This window comes from Dryobates pubescens, chromosome 2, assembly GCF_014839835.1.
Source record: "Dryobates pubescens isolate bDryPub1 chromosome 2, bDryPub1.pri, whole genome shotgun sequence".
Lineage (NCBI taxonomy): Eukaryota > Metazoa > Chordata > Aves > Piciformes > Picidae > Dryobates > Dryobates pubescens.
The window spans coordinates 34,323,942-34,346,087 of NC_071613.1; the positions used below are offsets into that span (position 1 = coordinate 34,323,942).

General features: G+C 39.6%; 1 protein-coding gene across 1 annotated transcript in view; it reads right to left on the reverse strand.

The window, feature by feature from the left end:
- MYO3B (myosin IIIB) overlaps positions 1-14,813 on the reverse strand; it is a 193,080-nt gene extending 178,267 nt beyond the window's left edge. Inside the window, exons 1-2 of the mRNA XM_054173114.1 lie at positions 14,791-14,813; positions 14,544-14,618 (exon numbers count right to left, since the gene is read on the reverse strand). Of these exons, the coding sequence (XP_054029089.1) occupies positions 14,544-14,618; positions 14,791-14,813 (98 nt within the window). The remainder of the gene's footprint in view (positions 1-14,543; positions 14,619-14,790) is intronic.
- Between the last annotated feature and the right edge of the window lie 7,333 nt (positions 14,814-22,146).

Genomic DNA, 22,146 nt, shown 5'->3' on the forward strand with positions numbered 1-22,146 from the left:
CCCTGTGCTGTAAAAGGCACCTTGCTACTAACACAGAAACTAACAGAAATTTTTAGGGAAGTTCTGAGTATCACTGAAAATAAAGCCTCTGGTCATTCATGAGGAACTATAATATATTTCATTTGTTTGGCAGCTAATTGATTAGTTCCATATCTACAACCCTGAGAATGAAATGTTAAATAAAATTAAGTACCTAGTCAGTTATTATTATATCGTTTGTAATTATTATATTATAAACATAACAATGAAAACCAGAAAGACCCTAGAAATAGAGTAGAAACAATTATCCACGACCAGAGCAAAGTATCTGAAAGCCAGCTGAGATCAGCAGCTCAAACAGGAAGTTCTGATCACTGGCATTCCTATTGCAGAAATGCTATATATATTAGCCATCTAAATAGAATCCAACAAGCAAAATACTTTAAAGCAGTTACAAATTACTAGCAGGTAACTCATCAATTTTCCTTCAGTCTAGGAACTCAGCACTAAAATGAAGTTTATGATTCCATGAGGCTATTCAGTTATAAACTGCATGTGGTAAATTAAGTGGCTATGAGCTACAGTCCACATGTGTGAAAAATCAATACCTGAGAAGGTTTTCTCTGCCGCCTTTGGCAGCAATTTAACAGGGCAAACAAAATGCATGTGTTAGTGTTGAAATGAAAGGATGAAGGGCTACAACCCTTATACCAAAACCAGGCTCTTCATTGCAGTCTAACCAGAAAAGCCTGATATGCTTTGTATATGTATGAGGAAAAAGAAATCAACACAGATTTAGGATAAACCTGGGAAGAAAATAACTGCAAACTTATACTAGTGACCTATTTTCTCAAGCCAGCTTATCCTACATTGGATTTTGGTCCTGCTAAGGATATTGGAATTCTTCATGACCAAGAACTTCCCTCACAGGGAGTGCTCACAGCCAGTGCTGCACAGAACTGCGTGTTCTACATACTGGTTTCTATGTCCACTGCTACGTAGACAATGGATAGACAATGCAGTCCGAGACACTGTCATGAAGGGTACAGATAAACTGGTTCAATCCTAGTAGCTTTGCTTCATTAATACTGAAGATCATTGTGACACTAATTGATCCTGAACTTGATCTATTTATCAAGCCCTTTACATGCAGGAGCTGAAGAATTAAAACCACTTAGTCATTCACAGAGGGTGAGCAGCAACTGCTTAATTTTTCTGAACAGATCTTCCTATTGTTTTGCAATATACCTTAATTGTATAATGCAATCAATCATAATTCATCTACAGCATTATTCTAATGAAGACTTTCAATAAGAATACTCTCTTTCATCCATAAGAAAAATAATAATAAACTGTTAACAATGCTACAAAGAATATCTCTTAGTGCTGACAAGGACTCTTGCTTAAGATGAAGTATTTTCATCAGGGAGCTAGTTGTTATGCATTACCAGCATGTGTGCAGTAGCCTAGCGTGACACCAATTTGCATAATTTCTCTTCTCTAGCAGGCTTCAAAAATAATAATAGGCATATGAGATAGAATCCATTAATTTTAAACTTCCTTCAGCAGCTATCTTCATGGAGCAGTTATCAAAAGAACCTTTAAAGAATTAAGTCTAATAAATTATAAATGTATTATTCAGGTTATGCTATCTGGGCCTAAAACCATCTGAGTTGAGTTCAGTTACAAAGACCAAGGCAAATCCACAGGCAATTGGCTTGACGTCTTCCCAGCTGAAAAGACTGACAAAAAGTGTCAGGACAATACCAATACTCACTGATGCTCACAACTGATTAGTGAACCTGAAAATCACTCAGGGACTGGGGATACAGATTATAACAAAACAGAACAATACAGAACAAAACCAAACCAAACCAAAACCCAAAACCAAACCAAACCAGAGACAGATACTGATACATATAGAAGCAACCCAGAGGTGTTACACGTTTTATTAAATATTGCCATAATCTACAGAGAAGAAGAACAACAACTTTGTTTTTTGCTTATCTGAACCCCAAAAAGATCTTATCATTTGTTAATATTTAAGGCAAGCAGAAAGGTTAATGTGTTAGCAAACTCTGATGGAAGCTAGCTTCAGGAAAAAAAAGAGAATGAAAATAGCTTTCCATAGTGTAATCTAGTAAGTGATTAACCTTTTCTTATCTTCATGAGTTCTGCGTTTGTATAGTGTGACTTGTATGGCAAACAACACAGCTGCAGTACTGTGAATTCTCAGATATTCATCCAGAAAAAGTCTTTGCGACTTCAGAGTGTAATTTAGACTTTGGTATGCTTCACTGTATAGTGTGATATGGTCATCAGTAAGAAAGATTTGATTCATCTTTATGGGACAAAGGAAGATGCCTGAAAGTTTACACAATTTACATGTAAGCCTAATGTCCACAACGTACAAAAACATTACCAAAGTACTTGGCCACCCCATTGAGGGAAACAACACAAGTGCCCAGGAGAAACTACAGATACTGATACGGACACAGCAAAAATTCTCAGAGCTTGCTCCTGCCAAGTATTTCACACTGAGAAGAACTAATGAATTTCAATCCTACTGATTCAGGGGATTTGTGGGAGATTAACACCTCCAATAGCTGTGATCTTGCAGAGAGAACAATTTAGTAACAACAATGATAAAATCGTCCATGAACTTTCAGGATAGAATTTAAACACAGAACAAAGTAACAAACTAGTCTCTTTTCCCAGGCTGGAAAAACTCGGCCTTTTTTCCCAGAGCCCAGTCCTGGGCTGCTGCAGACACTCCTGAAGAAAGTTAAGAGAATATCTGAGCTTAATTTACAAAGAGAAAACATGACAGGTAGGGACGCTGTAGCATGCACTGGTGCAGTAACTATGACTTGGAATAACCAGCCTTTAGTAGTTCATTAGCAGCTATTCAGTTTTCTTTTACATATTGCCCAGTTCATGAATCAGCTCTGTCTTCCATACTGTAAGCTTTCAGAACTTGAAAGAGGAAAATATTTTGTGATACCATCCAACAAACCAAAAAAAAAATAAAAGAGCACAGATAACATACCTGTAAGTCACCACAAGCAGCACTGAAGTGAGAAATCAGTTAGGGCTTTCAGCATAACAGTAAATTAGATTGTACACACCATGTGAAGCAGTATCTACATTTGCATCAGGTTTTTAGCAATGCTTTAACCTACAGACATTATGTTCTACAAAATCATATATCAATCATTTTTCCTCAGTGAGGACACACTCTGCAAATAACTCCACTTCTTACCTCTTAGTTTAAGCAGTGGGTACCTACTAAATGAACAAAGCTTGAAGTAAAATAAAACAAAACAGCAGCTGATATTATCCATTTAAGAAAGCCATCTTCATATGGAGTAAGTGATGTGGCATTGGGATTTTACTGTCTTATTTTACAATGCTCCTTTTATTAGACAGCATTATAAAGACAGTTTATACTTCTAATACAATCCTAGGATGTAGGTGAACTCAAAAGATACATATGACTGTGACACACTCGCTGTACTACAGAAATACATGCTTCATGTCCTCTGTTTACATATTCAACAAACTACTACCTTTCAATAGCCCTACTCTGTATTGAAAGGTGTCTCCTACACAAGCATTCCGAGCTACATCTCTAAACATTACAGCAATATTCTTTTGCTGTAGCCCTCACATGAGTTCCCAGGTGTCAGTGCAAAGGCAACCCCACAGATAGCTATGTTTCTAAGTGTCCCTTGAGGCTCAGAGCACATGCATTTTGGAATCTCATCACACATGACTTTGTGGACCAGCTCAGCTAGTCACAGAGGTATGCTGGCAGCTGATTCTCCAGTGCCTTGAAACCCTCTCTCTGAGTTTCACAACAAAGATGTGAGGTGAAATAGATCTATGCACAGACTGGCCAGGGTTTCTGAAAATCCCTTTACTTTAGCTAATACAAGAAACATAGATAGTTAAAAGTTACAAGACTTCACTGTCTCAGCTTCCCCTAACATCTCAAACTCTTTCAGCGTCTAACTCACTATAACCAGGAGTCCTCAATCTCGATATTCCAAGCTTGTGCCATTTGCTCTGAAACACAGTTGTTGTTCTTTTCTTAGCCATTTCTCCTGATCTTTGCATCAAGCACCCTTTTAATGTAAAGAGAAGCTGATTTGCCTTAAAATGGCTGGTAGGAGTCCCTTTCCTTCAATCTTCTGGCCTTCCCTGTTAGGCGATTCCTTTTCAAACTCACTATGGGACCACAACCTCCTGCTGAAATCTAGTGTCCCTGTCTAAGTTTAAAGCTTGATAACTGGCTTGTCACACAGAGTATTTGATACTTTATTTAATGCCATTCACTCATCAAAATTTAATCTTTTCTCTTTGCTAGCTTTTGGCAGGGGCAAAGTTTATTTCAACTAACTTACAGAGGCATAAGTACAACAGAGGAGCCAAATACCCCTGCAATACAAAATAATCCTTGTAGTCTGATAGACACAGAAACCTCCCAGTATCAAAGAAACCTCCCAATATCAAACAGAAATAATATATTTTATATAGATTCCCTAAATTGTCCCATTTCTGTAAACAGCCTCTCTCAGAAGACTAATATTCACTACTGCTACCCAGCTTAAACCAGCAATGGTAAACACTAAAAGACACTCCATTGAGGGTGTTCCAGCAAAAGCATACTGTGCTGCCTTTTTGGAAATTGCCCTATCTGATTTATATCCTTGTGGTATCAATTGTACAATGGCAATTTTCTATAATGAATTATTTATTTCTTGTTGTAATCAGACATCTGAGATAGTTATAAATATTTATACGTCCAGTTAATTCACTAATGAAAACTGAACTCATTCTAAAAATGGGATGTTATCTCAGAGGCATGCTAACCTAACACAGTTCTCTCAACTTCTACATTATCGATGGCAACCACCATATGGGAAACAACTAAGGAGCTGAAGAAACCTGATCTTGAAAGTGTGGTATAGGAATCGGATAAAGTACCTGGACAGAAGAATTTTGTGTGCACTCTAGAACTATTGGCTCACATTTATCTGTCTCAAATTTCCCAATTTATAAAATTCAGCCTCAACCCTTATACTCCTTTGCAATTCTCGAGCTTCTCACTAACCTTCCAGAAAGACTTCCTCCTCAGCAACGGAAATACCTCATCTTCTTAGGCACTGAATTGTGATTGGCCTATGCAATTCCACCATCCTTTACAGAAATGTTTTTAGCTGCTGGCTGCCTGAGAATAGTCCAGTGCCATCCATGGATTGCAAGAGCCCATAAGCACATGTTATGTTGAAGTTAGCTGGCTGTACTGATATCCTCTCTTACTCAAACCAGATAAACATAAACAGCTTTTAAACAGGATTTTATTATTTACTACATCCACAACAGACAATGAAGTTTACCAAGGTTTATAAAGTCACATGGCAATGAAAACAATCTAGTCTACATCCATCTAGATTCAGATCATCCCTGAAAAGTCTTCGCATTTACTAAACTCACAGCTCTTTTCCAGCTCATATATCCCTGACAGAAGGGAATCCTACTTTGGCAAACATTTTTGCTTTATAATCAATTCACATCTCTGGGGTAATTTGCTTTTGTCCACTGCCCCAAACCACAAACTAGCTATTTATCTAAGATGGGAGTAATCTGTTCCTCCATCTATCGCTTGACACTATCTGGAGAAGCTTAAGTCTTTAGGCTTGAAGTGTTTCACTTGCCCCACAACAAACTCCAGTGATTATTCACATTTGGCTCAAAATTTTCACAATATGTTAGACCACCAAGAAGGATAACATTAGCTGGAAACTGGTCAAACCTCAGAGACAAAGCTTCTCTATATGTTAACATACAGATTTTTACATATTTGTTACGTTACAAATCAACAACTGTATTTTACACAGATACATAAATGAGATCAAGGCATGTGTCTTATTTAACTGACTTTTTAAACAGAGATTGCATGCAATAATAATGACTGTTTTTGGAATTAGATACTGGTGTAGCATGCAATCCTATTTTTGAGGGATGCTGTAGCAAAGCATTTCCAAGGTAAGACTACAAATCCCTTCTCTAATTTGGTCCAGAACACTGCTCTCACGTCTGAAAGTCTTTGTACTTGGCACTCACAAGTCTAAAAGCAGAGGTACTATTGCAAGCAGTAGGAAATAACATTACAGACTATGAGCACTGCTTGCCTCTGATCACTACTGAGAAAGGTCACCCAGAAAAATGCCACAAGGTACAAAGACTGGTGATTTCACAATTAAAAACTCATCTCTCTCAGCTTCCAGGGAAAAAACCCATCTGACAGGGACAGGTTAGAGACAGGCATGTCCTGTTGGACTTGTTCTCTGAACAATAACTCTTCACTTTCAAGGACCTCAGATCTAAAGTGATTTCAGAAATTATGCACTTGCTTCCTGGGCTGCAGGAGTGAAAACCAAGGAAAAATAAGGAGCTGTAAATCAACAGTTCATTCTGAACATTCCACTGTTGGATGCCAGTGAAAAATGAAGAAAAATTTTCAGGTGATAGTCAGATTCTGAAGCAGTTGATGTATTTGCTAATTTCTATGTAGAAGTGCAGTGCAATGTCACAAAACCAAAAGGAATACAGTACTCCATGTGAAAATGGAATCTATTAAAGGTTTGAGTTTTGTTGTGTACAAAGAAAACACTTCAAAAATGTGGCTGTCAAGACATGAAGAAACAATCTTGCAAGTTTATGAGTTAAATAAGTCCGATATAAGATTTTATCATGCTTCAAAAGGAAAGTACCACAAAATGCAGAATTAATCCTTGACAAGGCAATTAAATTATGTCAGCAACTGAAGTCATCCATGTATGAATGACTCTTATCTTCAGTGGGCTGTATGCAAACATAACAATTCAGTAATCCAAAGTATTAGAAGAAAACAGACCTGCAGAAGATAGGCATGTGAGATCTGACTCCGCATGTAAAACTGCTTATCAACTGCAACAACCAGCATGGAATAATGCCCAGAACATGCAAAGCAACATAAGCAGCACGATGGATTATCTAATTTTGCAGGTTTGCAATGTCAGGGCATCCGTTTCTCTCGTGAGTTGCATTTAACCCAAGGCCATTACCCTCAGTCCCTTCCTGTGCTACCCTACTGCCAGACCTCTCTGCCTTAGCATATGTCCCAGACCTAAATCCTAACACATGGCCTTGATCTCCCAGATTGATCTTGAGTCTGTCTTGTGGCTACACTCACCTGGCAGTCATTGGATGTCAGTCAATACTGGATGCAATCCCTGGGCTTGCTCCCTTGCCTGACTGGGGTCCTGCCAGGATGCCCCATGGTCAGTGAGGCACTTGCCCCTCCTGCCTCACTGGCACCTACAGGTCCCAGCTCATCTGCCCTCACAGGGTAGCCCAGCCCTTGCTGCACGGTGCCTACTGTCATTTTCATTCAAGCCTTTTTTCAGGCTAGCCTCCCTCAGAACAAACAAAAACTTGCACATTTTTCAAACTGAAAAGTAGATCTATAGATCAAGTGCCTATCAAGAGGCAAAACAAGTGAGATCCAAGAGACCTATTTAACAGGTGAGGCAGATACATGTCTCACAGTCACTGATTTCACCTGTTGAAGATATGCACACTACAGTATTGCCTGGTGACAACTTCTAGGACCTCCAGTCTCCTAGACTAAACTTTAATGTCCATATCTTATGCTACATACTGTTTACATAGAGAATGCTCACTGAAATCAAAAGGAGTGCAGTATGAAATCTGTAAGGGAAATATGTTAAGGTAAATAAACCCTTTTCTGTCTTTTAATTTTCTTCCTTCATACAAAATAAGCAAATATTTGAGACCATAAAGACATAGTGTTCTTGATTAACTAATCATTAAGACAACCAATATTTAATTACACAAAAGAAGAATGTGTAAAGCACAACCAAATTTCAAGACCTGCTTTTAAAAAAATCTTCTCTCCCAAAGCCTATTCTCAAATTTAATTATTTTCTTCCTTCTATTAAATACATAGAATACATAGAATAAACCAGGTTGGAAGAGACCTTCAATAAACAGCTCCTGCAGAATTCTGGCAATTTAGTATATTTAACAAAATTAGTCTTTGGCACAGCTTATGCAATTAATCTGATTTATAAGTCCCTGGAGTTCATGAAAGCATAAGACTAAGTTTGAACAGTAAAAAAGCATTCTGGTTGATGAAATATTCATAGCCATTTGTCATCAAGACTTCAATCAGTAGGAATACAGCCTTTTCACTTTTTTTCAGTAAAGAACTGGCAAAGATCTTTCCTTCATTTAATTTTGAATTTTGCCTCCTGAAACACTCCTAATAATTTCAGTTTCCTGTCCCTATTTCAGGTAGACAAATAAGGTTTATGTATTTACATCATCAAAATTTCTGAGAAGTTTTAATCATTAAAGCTTCCACTACTACTATGATCTCTTCTTCTCTGCAGACTACTATTGTTAATTTTCCATTAATGTTCTGACCCTTAGTTACTTGCTTTAGGACAAGCAGACTATGTATCTGTAACTGACTGCATTCAAAATAGACGGAAAAGCTGAGTTCTTAGAGGAGAAGACAAAACTTGCTCTCCAACCCACTTAAAATGTACAATGAGGTAATGGGACACACACACAACACCACACCAAGGAACAAGATTACTCTTGTGAAAGTTTGCAAGCATGGAGATCATAACCAACTGATGATTAAAAGAACAGGGAAAGCCCCAGGAACAGCCATGTTTCTGTAACCTTGTTACTGCAGAGAAAAGGGAGAAAGCAGTAAATCTGTTTCAGAAGAAAAGCACAGCATGACTTTTTACAGATCCAGAAATACAATTTTAAGAGTCTTTTCCTCTGTGCATCGGAGGGACTACAGTAATTAAGACAAACACCTCCATCAGAGCCCAAGTTAAAAAAAAATAAAGTATGTATTGAACCCTTACAGCACTGTGGTACTGATTGCTGAGTCCCTCTTCAGCTGCTTCTGCAGCTCCTGCTGCTGATTTCAAACACCTCATTTGCAGCCTTTATGTTGCTTTACTGTGCAGTGCTGATTGCTGTCCCCTGGTCCCTGGGGTTTGGTTTAGAGAAACTTTGGTTTAAAAGAATACTACTAGTTTCTTGCCTCAAGTGTTTCTGCTATTGCTCCCTGAAGATCTCTTTTAGTCCTTCCTTACTAAGTGGTTAATATTCCCTTTATTCTGTTTCAGTCAGCTCACAGTAAAATGAAAATGCAGAGTTGAACAGAAACTGCTGCAACACTTGAGTATGTGCAAGCATTATCAGCAGAAAGTACAGGTTAGTCAGATGCTAGAGTGAGCAGACACTGGCAATCACAAGAGAAAACTCAGATTAAGCGTCTCCAGAGACCTCACTGAAAACTGGAATCTAGTAGTATTTTGACAGCTACAGCCATCCCATGACTTCCCACCTTAGGAACAGCTTGCCAGGAATCACAAGGAATGACTGCAGCATGTGAAGGCAAATATGAGGAAACCTTATGACAGCTGTACCAAGAACCATAACACAAGGAAGTAGAAGCATTGTCGACAGTATAGCCCTGAAGGCTTTAGCTTTCGAAATGGTTTTCCCATTCTGATTCTTGTGGAGCTCATCAGTTTGCAAAAGGTGTGCCCCTGAGCACACAGCCTTCTACATATGGAAAGCTCACCCTAATTTATGAATCAGTGAGTGGGGTGTGGACTCACCACAACTGTGTACCACTGAAATTACATTATCTGATTTAACAAACACTATAAATGTCCTTCTTAGATGTTCCTTGAACATGATGCACCTCTAGTCTTTTCATCCTGTCACAAAGATCACTTGCCTTGCAGCTCAGAGTGGATGAATTTTCTGTTCCAAATGCCTTTTCAGAGAAGGTGCCAAAAGGTGTTCATATCACAGCAGCCAGTTTGCTGCTGTGAGGGAGTGTGACTCTAAGCACATTTTCTCAGCAGTGTTGTTGAACTCCACATGTGAAGTTCTCAGATGAGTAACCTTATGCCATTATAAATCACCATGCCACCACGTTTTTCCCACCTATTAAACCAGTTAGTTTCTCTGTATTACAACATATACATTATTACAGTCAGTCATGCTAATCTTTCAGTCTTAAAACTGGAAAGTGTCCAAGCTACTACTAGTGAGAAGCAATTTAACCTACTTACATGACTCATTGACATACTCCTTTAGTTTATTGTTAACTGACTTCTGCAAACCCTTCAAACCTACTACCAGCATATAAATTGCTTCTTGTCCCTGGATCTATGACAGAAACAGCAAGGGAACTGCACTAACACTGATGGCAGCTTCATCAGATGCTGCTGCCCAGCCCACCAAGGTCCCTCCTGCACCACCAGCCTAGCACACAGCAGGCTCTAAGGGACCCTCAGGCTGCAACCCCCACCCAACTTCCAAAGCTCCCATTATTTTTTGCCCAGGCAGGTGGTGGAGTTACAAAAAAAAACATGCAGACATGGCATTTTGAGACATGGTTCAGTGGGCATGGTAGTGTTAGGTTGATGGTTGGACTTGATGATCTTACAGATGTTTTCCAGCCTTAATGATTCTGTGATAGCCTTCCTATTTATTATCAGCTGATAACCTCAAATCACTTCCTTTGATTAACTTCAGGCCTTCCTCTACACTTGATGCCAATACATATGATTTCCAATACAGGTATTAGTTTAGTTGTATAACTGCTTTTCATTGAGACAGTGATCTTGTCAGAAAACATTATGTATCATCCCAGATACATTTTATAAACAAATTCCTTACCTTTTTGCATATTCAAAAATATTTGTTACAAAAGAATGTAAGACCTACAGTGGGAAAAAAATTAATTACTGGGGGACTTCCCCTATAAATATAATTGTAAATGATTTTTTAAGACTTTTCCAAAAGTACAAACTATAGGTAATTTTTAAATACTCTGCAACTTTTTGAAGATATACTCTTCTTTCTTGAAATAATTTTTAATCACAGGAAATGTTTTTAATCATGTAACTCATCTACCATATTTATCACATAGTCTTTTCTGGCTTGACTCTGAGAGGCATTAATTCAATGCTCCATCTGCTACAGTGGCTCATACTGCAGGTGACATTTACATTAGCTTTGTTTCCTCAGAAGAAAATGTCTTAAAAAAAGGTAGTGTGATAGGTCTTTCTATCCACTTCACAGGCTACACAAAAAGCATAAAGATCATCCATGTAACTATTGACAGAAATGATAAGAGAACAAGTGAAGACAAGATGTGCACCAAAAATGACCTCTTCTTACAAGAGAGATGGAATTAATCACATCTATCACTCAACCCTCCAGTAAGTTTAAAATACAGTGTAAAAGCATACAAGACATCAAAACTCCCATCATAGTCTGCATTTTTTACTACTCTTCCTGCGTAATGCATGCATACTCCCCATATATCAAGGAAAACTGCCATTTTAATAAGAGAAATGGAGCTTTTAGCAATTTTTCTTTTCCTTTCAGAACAGGTTTTATACCAGTTCCTTAGAGCAAATGCAACGATGTAACAAATGGCTCAAGGATGGGTTGTTTTTGACGTGCCACAAACTCAACAGGATTGTCCCACAGCAAAAGTGAAGTTACTGGATACTGGTTATATAGGTGGCATCTGGACTGAAAAAGAATAGCTTCTCCTCAGTTCATACCTCCAGGTTTTTTTGGTTAGTCTCAAAGGTGATATATTTAAAAGTATGCAATAAGTGGCACTAGGAATTCTACAAACATTTCTCATTTTTTTACATCAAACAGTAACTATACTGGAGAACAACTGTTAAAAATGGTTTTAAAAACAAATGCCTTGATGACAGATCTGGCAAAATCTAGGGTGAGCTGCTGAATATTTGAAAGCAAACCACTTTCTACCAGCCAGAGTTTTGGTGTGTTCAGTGGACTGCCTCTCAGGCATTCATAATCCTACAGGGCAAACCTTTCTCTGGAAATCATCACCAGATTAAGCTATTTCTCCATTTCCATTTTCTGTTCATGGTATGTCTTACTTTGTGTTAAAACTTAATGCCAATTAGAGAATTTTGGGTGTATTTGCATTTCTGAAACCTCTAGTCTTGCCTGTCTTTCAGACTCAAATTATCAACAGTTCCCTTCTAGCCTTCAGCTCACGCTAGGCTGGATAACAGAGAAAAGCAGAATCAAGGAGATTGTGGAAGAGATAAGATCCAGTAACAGTGTTGGTCACCAAAGAAGGGCAAAACAAATTATTCTTTTGTAGAACTATCAGAAACAACTTCTGTTTTCTCCTGACATTTGCTCAGTCCCTGAGCTAAGAAGTGGCAGATAACATTCAATAAGGAAACTCTCCACCTGGCAGAGTTCAGTAAAATTCTGCATGTGTAGGGAAATATTTACAAAACAATGGATGGGATTTTTATTTTTCCAAGTAGCAGTCAAATAGAAAGACAAGATGCCCCTTGTGATTAGCTGATGCTTACCCAGGAAATTAAAAAGAGAAGAGACAACACTCTTACAAACAGTTTTAAGCAGTACTTCCGGTTATTTTAGATTTTCATGCCAGGAAGAAGTTTTTCCTTATGTATTTCTAATATCTGCTTTATTATAAACAAACAAACAAACCCCAAACAAACAAACAAAAAACCCCAACAAAGATACTTTTACTTTCTTATACCTAAGTAAGAGCCCAGTCTATCTTTGTATGCAACACTCAATTTCCATATGAATCCCAACACTGTACTTAAGTGTCAGTCTTGCAGCTGGACTCAAATAGCCCAGAGTAAAATGAGTGCCCCCCCCACCTTTTGCAGAATACTTCCCCCCACTGCAGGATATTATAAAGCCTCTACCATAGCCTCTACAGTATGCTTCTTATTAGTGGCAGAGTCCTGCAAAATATTTTTTCTGCAAAAATGTCCACGAAGAGGGAAGGATGAGATGGCAACAAAGATTGGGTGCAATTGCATACCTTGAGTTTAGTACAGCCCCACAGTAGAGCTGAAACTGTGTCAAGCACTGACTAGAGGGTTTACTTGGTGCTATGGCCGTCTAATACACTTGGACCTTAGGGTGGCCTTACCAGAGTAGGTATCATTGCAACACTTCAAGATCCCCACACACAGTTCCTGAAATGTTTATATATTTGCAAGTCACAAAGCATTTCAGAAAAGAAACCATGGTGTATAGTACAGACCACTGAGCTTTCCATAGATACATTCTTAAAAAGCATCATTGTCAAGGACAAAGGCAATACCTGGCTAATATGGGTCAAATGTTTTATACACATGGATAACTGCCTATCTCTGCACAACTGTGCTAAGCTAACTATACTTTGCCTTGCAAGTATGAAGATTACCTTAGCGTGACAGTGCCAACTGTCTTGTCTTTAGCTCCACTACCACAATGACTGAAAAAGAGTCACTCTGTTACTACATCAATACCTGAGAAACCCATCCAAGATTTTTTTTTATTTTTTTTTTTAAAGAGCTAACACTTAGGTATGCAAATCCTCAGCTGGAAATGGTGTCACTTACAGCACTGATATTCGCAGCGAACAGATTCTTCTTTTTACATTTTTTGATAAGATGCCTGGGTTTCGTCTGGCAGTAGGTCGACACTGCCAGGGCCATGAATCCTGATGAGAAAGAGGGCTTTTTTTTTTTGCTTTTTTTTTTTTTTTCTAATACTTGCACAGAACCCCATCCAGAAAAAGTATACCACGAGTCAATTCTTCACACAGGAGTTACAATGAAAGCAGTATAGGCTGCACTCTTCATAATCCATTCCTTCTTATAGCATTAAGATTGTAAAAGCATGTTTCTCATCCAGTACTATAGGCGATGACCATCATCAAAACCATCAACACTACAAACTTACAACTCAAGACTAGTAGCTTTCAAGGTATGGTTTATAACAATCACTCTTTTGAAGGAAGCTAACAGGTAACACCTGTAAAAATTAAGCACTACATTTTCTGTCAGAGGTGAGGCTGAGGAATGCCTTAATAAATATAACTAAGAACTTCAGCAGTCAGAGAGATCTGTATTTCACTACGTCACACACTGCTCAGTTCAAAGGTCTCTTTCTAGCAAGTAGTTTCTGAACAGCAGTAGAAAGAGAAGTGGCTGAACCAGCCCACAATCACAAAGGCAGTTAGTTCTACCCTCAGGTAATATTTGTGAATGGAATTAACACTTCTAGTGCAAGGTGCATCAAATACAGCCATGCTACTACAAATGTATGAAGGCCACTCTGACAAACAGCAGTCAATACCTGCTATTTTTAGTATGTTCTCAGTGAATAACTTTCTTTCACATTGTTCTGGGTGTTATGATAAAAGCAGCAGTCAGCTATTTTGCCTATCTTGATAGTTTCAGTTTCATGACTTGAGAAAGAAAAAGGTTAAGAAATGCAGCTGCAAGGTGTCATTATGACATTAGCAGAACGAGACAAGAACTTATCTACTTTGTGGGAAGGAAGTCAGAAAATACAATATATTCATTTTTCTCCAGAGTTCCATAGAAGATGATGTTTAAAAAAACCCAAACCTTTCTTACCTAATCCATTTCTCTTCAGAACTTGCTGTTTTCTCAGCTACTGCAATAACAAACAAAAAGCAAAAACTTGACAGTCTTCAAGACATTTGAGATCTTTGGCATTTCTCCAGTTGTTTCAAAGTAACAAGCCACCCAAGCTAACAGTTGTTGACATACATAAACCTGACTGCACGTATTATAGTTCTATTCTAAAGCTGATTAACAACAAAAGACAGTAAGGTGAAAAAATGATGGCTGCATTCCTTACCTGACATAGCTCCTGTTGGCCATATACTGGACTCAGCAAAAGCTACTGTCTCTGAGCAACAAACCTAGAATAGGTAAAGACTGAATTATTAACAAGAACATGAGGAGGTCTCAAAAGCACATGATGAATGAAACAGAAATTCAAAACTTAAGAGTCTGATTTAGCTTGTAAAGGGAACTTAGAGAGTTTCCTGAACTCTTGCTCAACTGATCTATTTCAAATGCCAAATGGCATGTGGAAAGGAGCAAGATGACACTTTATTGCAATGCAGCCGAATGATGAACAGCCCATTAAACAGTGTCAATACCAGTCTCTTACAAAGCAGAATTTGACTTCAATGGAAATATTTGGCTTTTATCATATAGCCATTGCATACATTCCGATTCCACTGTTCACCTCTCTTTTCAGTCATCCACTGATAAAGTGCCTCCAAAACTATGTTTTGGCCTTCCAGCTTTTTGTTCCTAAGAACACAGATGAGCTCCTCAAGCAACTTATAATTGCACTGATACAGTCCCTAAGTTCATATAATATTTCAGGTTTAAAACTGGGTCATCCAATTAACTTTGAATGTAGCACAGCAGGAATGAAACCTCCAGATTTCTGGGCAAAGGCTGGTACTTATTTCACATATATGTGTGTCTTTTGATACTACTGATAGCAATTAGAAAGTACCAACCAGTGTAAGAAAACTTGCCCGGAAAAGGAAAGATTGACATAAATTTCTCCTCTCAAGAGATAATTTTCTACTTCCTCTGTATTCTGTTCTGTGGAATTCTTATTACTTGCAATGCCATGCAGCAGACACTAATGATTAGGACAGCACTCAGAAAACAACGTTATCTCTTCAGATGTTTTACATCGCTCCATCTAAATGTTAGGTTCATTAATTCTAAGGGTAGAATCTTAAGTATTCAAATGTGAAATCCCCTTGGAAGGTGGACATTTAAAATTACACCCACAAGAATGAGAAAGTAGCATCAACATGTCTGCATGGTGCCTCTGTGATACTAGGACTGAGAGCCTTAACTTGCTTATTCCCCACTGGAATTCACTTTTCTTTCTTATACCTTGCTCTGAACTCCCTCCAGGTTTGAATGTAAGGCAGCCAAAAGTCAAGTTAGATGGACAATTAGTTCCTGTCTTCTATGAATAAAACCCAGTTAAATAAAAGGCAGTAAGCATGTATTTATTAACAGAGGTGCAATCTGATTTAGAATTGACCTTGCTATTGAATTAATTACATTCAGTCATTGTGCACAATGTGAGAATATTAACGCAGATTAAATACCGCTGTTGAAGCTTTCAGCCATGAACACTGACCCTCTGGAAGTTACATCCCTTTTAAGTGTTTCAGGTTGCTTACCACAGAAACCTCTGGGGGGTTAGTACAAGCATTGCTCTGTGAATTGGAGGGGTAAATGATTCCCTGTTGTTTCTGCTGCAGTAGTGACCTGATGAGGAGACTGAGGGAGATGGAATTTTCTAGTGAATTATGGCAACCGTGTGTAAGGTGAGAAAGGTCTGTGCAAAACTAAAGAATACAGTGTCTATACAGAACACTTAGACAGTTGCCTGGATAGTGATAGCAGTAATTATGTTATTATCCTGAGTGGCCTGAACTCATTCACCTGCGTACCAAATGCTTCTCTCTCCATAGTCAATATGCTACTATCAGCACAGGAAGAAGGAAAAAAAAAATTACTCCAGCTACTTTGTCATCAGTCAAAATGCAGGCAGGGGTAGAAGACAAACAAAGATCCATCTTTTGCAGCCTTATACGTTTCACTGATATTCTGCCCAAGGAAATAGTGGCTACAGGGTCAGAGGATCAGTGAAAGATGCACAAGGACACGTGCTAGTTTCAACTCTTCCCTTATTCTGAGATATTTGTATCTCATATGTGCCCTATTGCTAAACCCACTCCTTTCATTAATTCCTATCATGCTATATTAGGAGATGCATTTATTCTCCTGAAACCTCATCTACTTAAGAAGCACTGTAAAATTTAACTCAGTGCAGTCTTTTCAACTGGTACAGTTCTGCAAATATCTTCCACAGAGCAGGGAGTGCCTAAGGAACAACTGGAGGAGCGGTAGAGAAAAAGAGGACCAGCCAGCAAGAGGCTACAACACACTTTGCTCCCTACAAAGAATGAACATACTTCATCTTCCCTCACCATGTGCCATCATTGCGCACTCTTCTTCCTTCAGATTCTCCTGCTGCAGCTCCCTTACCTTTTTCCTATCGCCTCTTCCCATTTTAGGAACTATATGGCTCTATCAAACATCATAGTGATAATCCATGTATTTATTCCTCCTGTTAGCACTGTGAGGAATGTGGCTCCATACGTCAGTTTTCACTAAAAATACCCATTCACTAAAAATACCCAAACACTTTCCTGAACTTGCGTCCTGGATGATTGCAAGATACATTAGAGCTTGCTTATTCTGCTGTAGTACAGCTCAGTTCAATCTCATGAAAACAAACAGTAACAACAGAAAAATTCCTACTGATTGAAGTGTTGAGTGTTCCTGCAGCTGCAGAGTATTCCCAACTTTCCTGAAAAAACAAGCCAAAGGTATCTTTCTGCTTTCTGGCTCTACATTACTGAAGTTCAGCTGCAGAACAGATTGTAAAAGGTTTAGTGCTCATCTGGCCAGTTAGGCTCAGGGCTTGTATAAGGCTTTGTCCCCCACTTCTTTTCTGTTACTAATCCATAGGCTTTCATGTCCCTTGCTCCTCTCTTGCATTTCCTTGGGTTAGATCACTAAAATTCACCTCTACGGAACGGAAGGTTGTAAGAATTAATGAAAGACAAGATACAGACACACAAGGTATCACACAAAGTTTGTTCAGATGACAATTTAAAACCAGAGCTAGGGAAAAAATACAATAGAAAAAAAGCCACTGACCAATTTTTAAAGCAGAACAAAACCAAGCCAATATTTTTCTGTACTTCAAAACACTTTCCTAAACACAAGCTTCCTTTGACTACCCTCACAGTACTGCACAATGTATCAGCACTTCATCATTCCCTTCTCCACTTCCTCAGCAGCAGAAGGCTGGTAAAGACTGCATCTTCTGGGTTTGCCACACAAAATAGTTCTTTTCCTCAGACAAGACAGCACACTGCAGCCCCTTGTTAATTAGTCTCTCCAGGCACTAGCACAGCAACAATCATTGTCTTTGTCCAATGAACTTTTAATTCTGAATGCATTTGGCAAAAACTGCAAACCCATCCTGGCCGCTTTTACAGCGACTGCACTGCTCACTAAATCTCTCTTCCCTGAAGTTCTGAAGTCAGTAATACAGATACAGAATTTCTTCCAATGACACTTTCTGGATAGTACTGGATAAATCACTTACTCTGCACCTATATCAACAAGGCAGCAGGTCATTCTGAAGAAGGAGTCACACAATGGCCCTCACACTCAAACATGCACAGAAGTATTGCTGCAGATAATGTACATAAATTCCTCTTTTTCCTGTTTCCAAAGCAAACCATTTGCACTTAATCTGACTACCTAGTTCAAAAGGGTCTGAGATGGCTTTCAGATCTCTATACTATACTATATGGCTTCTAGCCATACTACCATACAAAAATCTTAGCCCAGGAGAAAAACAGCTTTGTTTGGTTTAAGTGACATTTTAAATTTTGGAATAAAACTTGTGTGAACTCTTTTATTTTTACTTTATGTACTACAGTGCCAGTAATTTACACCAACTTAGATAAACACTTTACTACAAGACTACAATGTTAGGGGGAAAAAATGCATTATAGTTTGAAATTACACATTAAGAGCCGAGCTGAACTTCAATTTAAGAATGCAAAAAAGGTCTAAAAAAAGACATTGTGTTTCCAGCACACATTCCACAAGACTACAGAGTAGGTGATGATATAATCAACTAATTGCTTTTGCCAGAAAATGCCTCAGTAACTACTGATTTGCTGATGTTGAACCAATATTATTATATATCTTCATACAAACAGAAACGTTTGTACATTAACAGTTTCCCACTTAAATTTCAAAATATCTCAAAACACTGACTTGTTTTTCAGAGAGCAATGAAGCTGGAATTCCAGAGTGCAGGTTTTTAAGGGGAGAATGAAGGGGGGAAACCTAGCTTTTAAACACCAAAATTTAAAAAACCAAAACACCATTTTATTTACACAGAACTGAATGCATTGCTTCAGGGAAACTACTAGAGAGATGGTTTTAGTTAGCCTTTTCCCGATTTGTGCACAGTATCATCTACAGTTAGCAGTAGCTTCGCCTTCCTTCTGTCCATAATTGTCATGAAGTTAATACTTCACTTGCACCGTATATTATGGTTTACTAGTTACTAGTAGGTTGCTTAAAGAAGTACTATATGCTAAAGATAGGTCTATTTTTGGTATTTAGGGAACTTACAGACTTTTCTTCAGTTACTTATGGCTTTGTCCCGATGTGCCTGAATCCTGTGTCACGCCTACTTACTTCTTGCCTTGTAGTATCTTCTGCCATTTTTAATCATGGAGATGATTTTTTTTTTTCTGTTTGACTATTGCGTATCTACAGGTTTTGGAAAAATAGGTACAGCTGTGGGTACCTGCAGAGGCAGGGTACCGCTACAGCCTCACCAGCACAACGTGCACGGCGCTACACAAGCGGGCGTCAGGCAGCCCCGCATCGCCACCCAAACGCAGCGGGCGCCGCGGCCCGCCAGCGGGGCAGACCTCGCTTCCCCGCCCCGTCGCACCTCCTGGCGCTGAGAGAACACTTATCACGGTCGCGAGAGAAAGACACGCTCCCGACAATAGTGACGAGTCCTGCCAGCACCGACCGCCTCAGGGAGGTGACAGCCTCTACCCGTCTCTGAGCGCCATCGGACCGCAAGGCAAATGGCGCCCGCCATTTCGAAGCCTTTTTCGATGACGCAGGACCCTCACCCCACACGGCGGCAGAGCAGCCCCGCACGGCCCGGGTCCTGCGAGAAGCCGACCCTTACCCCTACGGGGCAGGCCCAGACCCTGTGCTACGAAGCACAGTGAGAACTGCGCAGCACCTACCAAGCCCGCCCCCGCCTGAGCGACCCCGCGTTTAGCGGGCGGTGGGGGAGGCGCCAAGCCCTAGCGGCGCGCGCGGTCACCTGAGGGCGGCGGGGCAGGCGCCGTGGGAAGGTAGGCGAAGCGTCACACTTGGTGAGCTTCTACAGAAAGAGTTAGGAACAAGAAGTAAAATAAATGCGTGTGCGCGCGTAGTCTGTAGTAAGTAGCTTTCGCCGAGACTAATCGTCTCGGTTTTTTTCAGTCCATTGTCCAGAACAAGGAATTACAAACGCGGTTGCATTTCTGCTCTGAGAAAAGGGCCCTGGCGAAGGAAATTCTTTCCGAAACTTGAAAGGGGGTTGTAGTGAGGCTGGTGCTGGTCTCTCAAGTAACCAGTGATAGGATGAGAGGAAATGGGTTTAAGTCGTGCCAGGGCAGGTTTAGACTGGATATTAGGAAACACTTCGTGGAGAAGGGTGAGGCATTGGAACAGGCTGCCCGGGGTTGGGGTGGAGTCGCCATCCCTGAAGGTGTTCAAGAAGTGTGTAGATGTGGCGCTTCGGGATATGGTTTAGCGGTCATAGGCTTTGGGTTACGGTTGGACTCGATCTTAAAAAGTTTTTTCCAACCATAATGATTCTATGATTCTAAATGGGAGTCTGTTCCTCTGCTCAATGTGCCAGTGTTGTTGTTTTCAAGCACGGGCTCCTTCTCCCCCAGCTTCCTGTAGCAGTCATGCTGTAAGCAGGGCATTTTGCCTACGCATGACCAGCTTCTGCTTCTATAGAGTTTTTAACTGTATCTGTCTCAAATAATGAGACATACCAATCCATCAGATAACCAGATCTCTATTTCAGTAGTCAGAAACATGCCTATTTGTCTCGACTCACCCCTGCTTGGGGACTGTGCTCTGGGTGACAGTTCCTATCATTCTAATTTAGTCTGTTACAAATAAAGAGCAACTGCTGTATTCATCAGCATCAGTGAGGTCTGACTCACTACACAGCCTCCAGTGGCACTTCAATTACAAAAGTGCTAGATGAGTTCTCATTGATACAGAACTAACTAATCTTTATAATAAAAAAATAATAATGAAAGGAGAGCTTTATCGCTATATATATTTTCATAACTATTTAAGGTGCAATCTTTAAAAATCAGTGGCATTTCTCCACAAAACTCTTCTAGCACCAATTGCTGGACTAATATAGAATAGAATAGAATAGAATAGAATAGAATAGAATAGAATAGAATAGAATAGAATAGAATAGACCAGACCAGGTTGGAAGAGATCTTCGAGATCATCATGTCCAACCTATCATCCAACACCACCCAATCAACTAAACCCTGCAACCAAGCATCCTGTCAAGCCTCGGCCTAAACAACCCCAGCGACGGCAACCCCACCACCTCCCCGGGCAGCCCATTCCAATGGGTAATCACTCTCTGTGTAAAACTTCCTCCTAATCCAACCTCCCTGCCAGGGCAGGATCACCTATACCAGATCACACTGGAACTTACCCAGATGGGTCTTGAAGTCTTCCAAACATACCTGTTTCCAGCACAGTTGTGATGGGTAACTGCACTGTATTGGAGCTATGAGCGGTACAATTAACAGACTTCATATCCCATGGTGGATTTCAAACCAGGCAGTGGTCTCCATGCTGCAGCCATTTTTGTAACAGTGACTTTGTACACACAACTGAAATTCACAACTTGCCCAGGGAGCCAGCATCCATGATTCACAGACATACCGTCATACAGAATTTGAAAAGGCAGCCAATCAATTGTAATTTAAGACAACAACAAAAAATCCCACACCAAAATCAACCAAACAAAAACCACCATACAGAAAAACCCCAACCCCAAAGAAACCACAAGCCCCAAAGCCCTGTATCATAGAATTGTTTTGGTTAGAGAAGACCTTTAAGATCATCAAGTCCAACCATTATCTAATTCTACCAATTCTGGTGCTAAACCATGTTCCTCACCAATACATCTCCACGTCTTTTAAACACCTCCAAGGATGGAGGTAAAGCACTCAGCAGAGAAACCAATAACACACCTTGATTTAGGTACTTCAATGGAGAGTAGGCTTAAGACACACAGCTGTTACACATGAAATGCTGCAAATTATACTCCTCAGAAAAATGTAATTCCAATTACACAGTCTGGGAATATGGATAAAGTGACAGACTCCTAGAGCACATCTCCAAGTCAGGGCTCAGGCTGCAGGAGAGGAGGTCAGAGCCTCTGAATAAAACAAAGCTGCCAGTATGCCACCTGCTGATCCAAAGCTCAGACTGCTCGGTTCCAAAGTATATGAAA